The sequence below is a fragment of the Malurus melanocephalus genome, unplaced genomic scaffold (assembly GCF_030028575.1).
Source record: "Malurus melanocephalus ecotype Western Australia unplaced genomic scaffold, MMel_1.1 scaffold_1356, whole genome shotgun sequence".
In the NCBI taxonomy this organism is placed as follows: domain Eukaryota; kingdom Metazoa; phylum Chordata; class Aves; order Passeriformes; family Maluridae; genus Malurus; species Malurus melanocephalus.
In genome coordinates, this window is record NW_026624588.1 from 1 (window position 1) to 7,811 (window position 7,811).

General features: G+C 39.3%; 1 protein-coding gene across 4 annotated transcripts in view; it reads right to left on the reverse strand.

The window, feature by feature from the left end:
- Positions 1 to 542: 542 nt before the first annotated feature.
- LOC130586850 (peptidyl-glycine alpha-amidating monooxygenase-like) overlaps positions 543 to 7,811 on the reverse strand; it is a 36,187-nt gene continuing 28,918 nt past the window's right edge. For 2 of the 4 annotated variants that reach the window (XM_057387765.1, XM_057387762.1), the window contains 6 exons: positions 6,031 to 6,147; positions 5,422 to 5,494; positions 5,043 to 5,153; positions 3,924 to 4,131; positions 3,077 to 3,277; positions 543 to 1,985 (listed from right to left, as the gene is read on the reverse strand). In XM_057387765.1, coding sequence (XP_057243748.1) covers positions 1,957 to 1,985; positions 3,077 to 3,277; positions 3,924 to 4,131; positions 5,043 to 5,153; positions 5,422 to 5,494; positions 6,031 to 6,147 — 739 coding nt within the window. In that variant the 3' untranslated portion in view covers positions 543 to 1,956. The remainder of the gene's footprint in view (positions 1,986 to 3,076; positions 3,278 to 3,923; positions 4,132 to 5,042; positions 5,154 to 5,421; positions 5,495 to 6,030; positions 6,148 to 7,811) is intronic. The other 2 variants (XM_057387763.1, XM_057387764.1) reach the window with 2 other exon arrangements.

The following is a 7,811-nucleotide window of genomic DNA, read 5'->3' on the forward strand; positions in this document are numbered from 1 at the left end:
GTACAGGCCCTGCTCATGTTGTACAATAGCCCTTTCTTTCTCCATCACCTGGCTGGCAAGTCTGGACCTGCAACGACCCCCCCCTCGCCTGGCCTGCAGCCACTCGCTTTGAAACTGACTATAAAAGTCTCTTCTGAGAGAGACCACCCCGAGAGAAACAATCTCCCTACCAGCTAAATGACAACCATCGTGGGACCTTGGAAGACCCCGTCAGCTGGTAGCTATACCTGGTCCCTGATCTCTCTCTCTCCTTCTTCTAAGACCCCGTCTCCCTCGCTCCCCTATCTCCTTCTCTCACCCTTTCCCATCGCAAACCCCGTCACTTTCTCTCTCTCTCTCTCTCTCTTTCTTCTAAGACCCCTTCTCCCTCGCTCTCCCTATCTCCCTTTCTCACCCTTTCCCATCGCAAAATACTCAAATAAATTGTCTCTGATTATTTGAAGCATATACCTTTGCCTTCTCATTTTCTTTTGCACCCTGAGATTCCAAAAAAGAACCTACCACGATTCCCGTTTCAACTCGAATGGATCGTGACAGTGTAAGAGTTGAAACTTTGGCATTTAAGAGACACACTTAGTCAAAATGAGGAGAATCAGCAAGGCAGTATTTTACAGATTCTTTAAGTGTAAAAAGAATGTAAAAGTGTTAAAAAAACAATAACCTGAAGAATGCTTTGCTAAGGATGGTTGACCTCATAGCAGAAAGTTCTTTCAATGCATCAAAAGCAGAAAGCCAGCTGGGGAATAAGTGGGACCACAAAAGGAAAAGGTGTGAAAGGGAGACTCAGGGATTAGGGGCCTATTGTAAAGAAACTGGTTTTGCCAGTTTTTTTGTTTAAAAGTTGGGAAGATTATGACACTCAATTTTTTCTTTACTACAAAGAGCTCAACTGGAAGCACAAAATATAAGGCAAGCTGGTAGTTAAAATTTTATGAGGTGCATAGATGACATGCACTTAAATTCAGAAGCTATGGCATTCACTTAAATTCAGAAGGAAGCAAAATCTGAAATCACAGTCCTCAGGCCCAGTTAAGTAACACAGCACTGCGAGCAGCCACTCCTCCAGAAGATGAGTAGAATGCGGAAGCAGTGCCCCCCTACAGGAAGGACTCAAAAGGATGCTTGCAAACCCTCTTTATCAATTCTGGCTGCCATCTCCAGTAAGATGGTAGAATCCATAATGAAGAATAAGACATGGGTAAGTGTGGCCTGTCAGAACAAGTTGGTATGGCTTCTCTAAGCGTTGTGCCTCAGCTCTGAACAGGGAGAAAAAAGCAGACAGATAAAGCAGATTCTATAGAGATACTTGCACTTTCAGAAAACCCCTGACAAGTGGTTTGTGCATCACAGGTTACTGAATGTGCATTATCACAGTGGTGAATGAAAGATCCACTAATGAACAGGAGGTCAAGATCAGAGCTTATGGGGAGAGGTTATAACACTTCAGGACAGAGAGGTATGATTAGTATGATCTTGAAGTGATCAGAGTCAGAAATTTTATTTAATAGCTTTCATCAGTGGCTGAAAAATGGGATGACCAATGCCATCTAGCAGTGTGAGGAAGGTAACTGAGTTCTGGAGAAATGGGGAAGTCAAAAGCTTGATTATACTGAGGAAGTCCAGTCTTTATGTAAGAATAAGCGAGTTGTGAAACAGATGGCAGAAGAGCTTCTGCAAAGACAAATGTGAAGTGATGCTTCATCTAACAAATAATCTAGATCATGCCTCTGTGACGTTTGAACTTGGAACTGGCAGCTACAGCTAAGGAGAGCATCTCCAAGCCATCAATGAAAGATTCCTGAGATCTCTGGCTCCATGTACAGTGTCAGGCAAAATTTCAAAAGAATGTTTCATGATGAGGAGGAGAATTAAGAATGGAGGGGATAGTTCTGCCACTGTGCAAAAACTTAGCATGCCCACATCTTGAGTACTGAGTGTTCTTTTTCTCTCRGTGTCTCAAAAACGTTCCAATGAAGCTGAAGATGCTGGAAGAGAAAGGCAAATTAAATACTCAAGGGGCTGAAGCAATTACACAGGTTATGGGGAGAGACTAAGGTGGCTAGGGTCCTTTGGTTTGAAGAGGATAAGGCAAGATGAAGAGGCACCAGGGAGTGTGGAGGTGTTATTCAACTCCCCCCCCMAAAAAAAAGTGGATAATGGAATTCTGGAGCCTATAACTGCATGTCACAGGATGGCCAATGAACCAGACAGTATAAGTCAGTTCAAAAAAGGGTTAGGAAAACTCATGAGCAATAGTCTATAGAAAGATCCTATGAGCAAGAGGTCAGAGGCTATCTCCTAACACACTAAATAAAGATTTTGTGGATACATTTTGAGTAGGAGAGGAATGACTACAAAATGCATCCAGGCTAACACACACTCAGAATGCCTCTGCCACTGTCAGAACTATAGGTATCAAGTAGCTCATCGAGCACAGGATTTTTTTACATTCTTGGCAGACACAAAAGAGAGAAACCTGATATTAAATTTTGTATTAAGGAGTCAGGAGCCAAACATGCCAGAATTCCTCATCTAGTTCTTAACATTTATATTATCTTCAGTATCAGTTATAAAGTTAGTATCAGTATTAAAAATCTAACCCCAAAACTCAATACAGTAATTGTTAACCAGACCATTATATTAAAAAACACAGTGAAAGCTGTTTGCTTTCAGTTCTTTTAGGAAAGCAAAAACCTTTCTTTATTATCTGGTCTTAATTTTGCTCTCTTCAATGGAGTTAGAAATGAATACTTAGAGATGTTATTATTAATAATAATTCATTATGAAATTATTAACTGTGCCGTCACCAGGAAGCAGCAAGATCATCTACTTGCTGACATTACATTTACGGAGTCTAATCAGTCACTTCTTAGAAGCAGAGATTAGATGCAAGCTTCCCTCATCTGCAAGTAGGAAAACAAGTAGTTCTCAAATTTTCCATTGCATCAGAACTACTCTGAAAGACAATATCTGTCTTAAGATAACATGATAGCACTCTTCATGAAGTAACACTGCATACTCTGACATCGTGGCACAAAGAACTACTTGAAATCTGAAGAACAGGAAAAAAGATTACCTGGAACATATGCAAGTGCAAACAACTCTCTTCCAAATGCGTTGTGTTTGATCTCTCTTGTGAATTCCCCAGTCTCTAATCTGAAGCACTGAATTCGACCGTTTTCTCTGTCTGCAACGCACAGTTGACTTGACTCAGGAATCAAGGTTAAACTGTGAGGGATATGAAACTGTCCAGGCCTGGCTCTGCCTAGAGAAGTCTCTGCAATCAAAAACCCCATGTTTGCGTTAAGGTACACACTGAAACTATCAGTTTTACTCAGAAACAGCAATATGCCACATAATGTAATGTAACACTGGGAAATAACAAAGGTCAACTTGCTTTCTCCTAGCATTTAGATAAATGACTTATGGTAACCTATTGCATTTTCTTTATAAATACCAAATTTAAGAATTTGCAATTCCTGAGAACACTCAGCATAGTTTAACACATGATACAAAAATCTGTGTCAGGCAGAAATGCAATTTTTCATAAAACTTAAATCAGATTAAATCATGGCATAAATCTTTCAAAAATGATTACTTAAACATTGAACAAAAAATTTGGCTTTATGAAAGTCAGAACATTTTCTTGATAAAACAGGATGTGCCAATACTTATATTGAAAGCAAGACAACAACTCCCCACTTTCTGTTTTTAGTAAATATATAACCACTGCAAGTATGTGTATAAAAGAACTGAGAGAAAATTTGGATGCAATGACAAAGCTGAAATTCATGTAGGGCCTGAAAGGTTATTTCAGTAATAGAAATTCATTAAAAAAATTAATAGTAACATCAGTCATTTTGTGGCTCACTGAGTTCATGGTCACAGTAGTACAGGTAAAGTATCAAGAGCTCTGACTGTACCTTCTCCCCACTGCATCACGTACAGTCCTTTTGGAGAGAACTGAATAATCCGACTGTTGCAGTAGCCATCAGAGACATAAATGCTGCCAGTGATTGGGTCCACAGCCACATCAGTTGGTTGACAGAAATGATTTCTGTCACTGCCTGGTTGCAAAGCCACTCCTAAGGTCAATAATGGCTTTTTGTCACTGGCTCCCAGTTTGAAAACCTTTTTTTAGCCAAAAGGAAAAGAAAAGGGGCTTCAGTTTTAGAAAGTGAAACCTAAGACCTAGATGGCCTAGACAAAAACTCTTATGACTGTGTATAAAATAAATTCATGTACCAAACATGACCTTAATATATTGACAAAAATATCTATTATTAGTTTCTCAATAGTGCTGATTCTAGGAAACTTCTGCCTAAAATACAAATTTCCTGGCTTTACAAAGCAATTTACTTTCACTTTTTGGATTCAGTACATCAATAAGCAAAAGATGTAGCAGAAAATTCCAGTGGGATCTTGACAGGCTGGAGAGAGTGGCTTCATCAGAACCGTGCGAAAGTCAGTAAAACCAAGTGCAAGGTCTTGCGCCTGGATTAAGGCAATCCCAAGCACAAGTACAGGCTGGAGGAGAAGGGATTGACAGCAGCCCTGAGGAGACTGTGTTGGTTGGTGAGAAGCTCAACATGAGCTGCCAGTGCGTGCTCACAGCCAGAAGAACAACAATGTCCTGGGCTGAATCCAAAGCATGTGGTCAGCAGGGGAGGGAAGGGATTCAGCCCCTCTGTCCCGCTGTCATGGGACCCCACCTGCAGAGCTGCCTCCAGCTCTGGGGTCCTAGCCAGCACAGGGAGGACAGGGAGTTTTTGAGAGAGCCCAGGGGAGCCACCAAGGTGATCAGAGGGATGGAGCACCTCTCCTGTGAGGAAAAGCTGAGACAATTGGAGTTGCTCAGCCTGGAAAAGAGAGAAGGCATCAGGGTAACCTAATTGCAGCATTCCAGTACCTGATGGGAGCCCACAAGAAAGATGGAGAGGGACTTTTTACAGGAGCATATTAGGAGCATACAGGACAAGGGGAAATGGCTTCAAACTAAAACAAAGTAGGTTCAAATCAGCTATTAGGAGGAAGTTCTTTACTGTGAAGGTAGTGATCCACTGGTCAGGCTGCCCAGAGAAGCTGTGGCTGCCCCATGTCTGCAAGGCCAGGTTGAATGGTGCTCTGAGTACCTGGGATAGTGGGAGATATCTCTGCCCATGGCAGGGCAGTTGGAACAAGATGGTCTTTAAGGTCCCAACTGAGACCTTCCTACGATCCTATTATTTCTACATGCTATGTCYATGTAGCAAATTATTCAATGCAACTATATTCTATTAAGTATATTTCAATTTCTGTTACCCTATTCTTAATGTTATTCTAACAGGCCTAGATAAACAAGTGATGTCAAATCTCTAGGAAAACGAAAGTATTTTTTTAACAAAACATTGAAGTCCTGGTACAAAAGCTTCAGAAACATACCTGATGAAGAGCTACATCTGTGACCCAGAAGTTACCATTTTTATCCACACTCAAACCATGCGGTAAATAAAATCTGTAAGCACAAATGTAGAAGAATTAAGTTAAAAACATTTTTCTGAAAGAATTATATAGATGTGAAGATCTGTTTTTTTTTATCTAGTGATCAAAACCAAATGCTGTACAAACTAACTACAGGTAGCACTTAATGAAAAATATTGCTTTACATGTTAGAATTTTCTTATCAAGAGTATCTCAGTTCTGAAGTTCAGCTGATGCTGAATATCTCACTCAGGCTATTTTGGCATTGGTAAGGACAATGTACAAAATTCATGAGCTCTGCATTTCTGTTAATCTGGCTGGTAGATTCAATTGTATGGAATGTTAGAAAGCAGAGTTGGCAAAGATTAATTTTTGAGTTGCGAATTAATTTTGTTTTTAGTTGATTTCATATTTATTTACTCATTTACTTTAAGATAGTCATAGGCTGCAATTACACAATCATATGTAAATGTACAAATATAATATAAAACACATGAAAATGGATTCAGAGACTCTTTGGCATAAAACATACAGATTAAATAAAAACAAAACAAAAAAAAAACAGCTTACAGATTTTTGCCGSTGGAATGAAGCAGTTTTGCATTACTTGGATTCATGACAATAATTGTGTTCTGATCAATTGGTCCAAGTCCTCTTTGCTGATAAACAAACTTGCTGTCAAAAGAACTACACAGAAAGAATGGAATAGAAAGTCAGCATTAGAAGGTTCTACTGATGAACAATACACTTGCAACTTTGGGCTCTTTAAACTTTATTACATCACTGTATAGTTTTAAGAGTTAATAGTGTTGTACGTCTGCATTTCCTACTGAGGTTATGACTTCCAAACTAAAGGAGCACCAAATCAACATAACAATAATTAAGATAGTCTTATGTCAAGTAAGTTAAAGACCCTTTTCAAAACTTTAATTTAAAAAAAAAAATGCTTTGCCATGGCAGCCAGAAATGAGAAACTCAACTGGCAGGGCATACCTGCCAGTAATAACAGGTATACTTTGTACCACTCAAGGCAGTCTGTGCATATTTGGGTATCTTCTGCTCTTTCTTTTTTCATACAGAGTTCAATATTTTGCTAGAGCTTACCACTATAAAATTCAGATCTTATGGTTCTTATCCTTTTCAGAGCGTGCTTACAGAACACTATATTAAGTGTTCCTCCTACTCCTGCAACATTATACGCAATTTTTAGGGTACACGGAATATATTCATAAAAAATATTTGAACATATCAGTATTTCAGACATTGGGAACGAGGATAAACTTTCCAGAAGATATTTACTACACATGAAATTATCATATGCTTCCAAAAATAAAAATATAGTTGTCTGTGTCCTTATAGAGAGGTTGGCTATTACTCTAACCTGTTGAAATATTTGTTCAGCATTTAGTGAAGATAAACAGAGTGCAAAATATTACGAACAAAATTCAAGGCTAAATGCTAAAGAATGGTGTTTGACTGTGGATGAAAAACTGCATAAATACAAGACACATTTCCACTCCCAACTTATATTTTTCAATTCATTTGTTAAATCCAAGAGAAATCCAGCCATGATTGATGCTTCTTGGTGTCATGGTTTGAACTTAGCCAAAAGCCAAAAGCTTGAGAGGGACCCATGACATCCCTCCCCCCACCACTGGAGAAGGCAGAAGGGAGAGCAAAAAAAGCCCAATTAACACTAAAAGTTATGGCTTTTAGATTACATAACATAATTGAGAGAAACATACATATATGCTCCAGAGAATGGTCAGACAGGCTGAATAATTTAAGTTGCAAAATAGTTTTATTACTAAAAACTAAGTTTTTTTTTTTCTTATTACAAAGAATACTTAGTAGTTTTTAGTAATACTAAGAATACTAAGAATACTTAGCATTCTTTGGGGAAGGGAACAGAGAGAGGGAAAACTTTACAAGAAGAAATAAAAATGGACATTTTAAGACACCTGTTAAGCTTTCTGGGAACCTGTCTCTCCCAGGTTACCTCTCCCCACCCCTCCATGCTTCCTGCGCAAGAGAGGCAGGGATGGAAGTTTTAACACAGATCATACTACTCATTACAGTTATCATCCAGCACCATAGGAGAAGAGTTCTTACGGCTCCAAGCTGTGGAAGCTCTTTTCCCAAGAAACAGTAAAACTGCTGGTGGCATGGGATTCTTTTTTTTTACCTTGTGGGAAGAAAGGAAAACAGTCCTCCAAGGCCGACTGTATTATTTCGGTGGTATAAGGCCACTATCTCAAATCTCCTGGCAGAACACATTTTCTTCTAAGCATCCACTTGCTTCAGACATGCAGGGGGGGGCCAAGCCTCTTCCCCCTTTTTGGCTTATGATC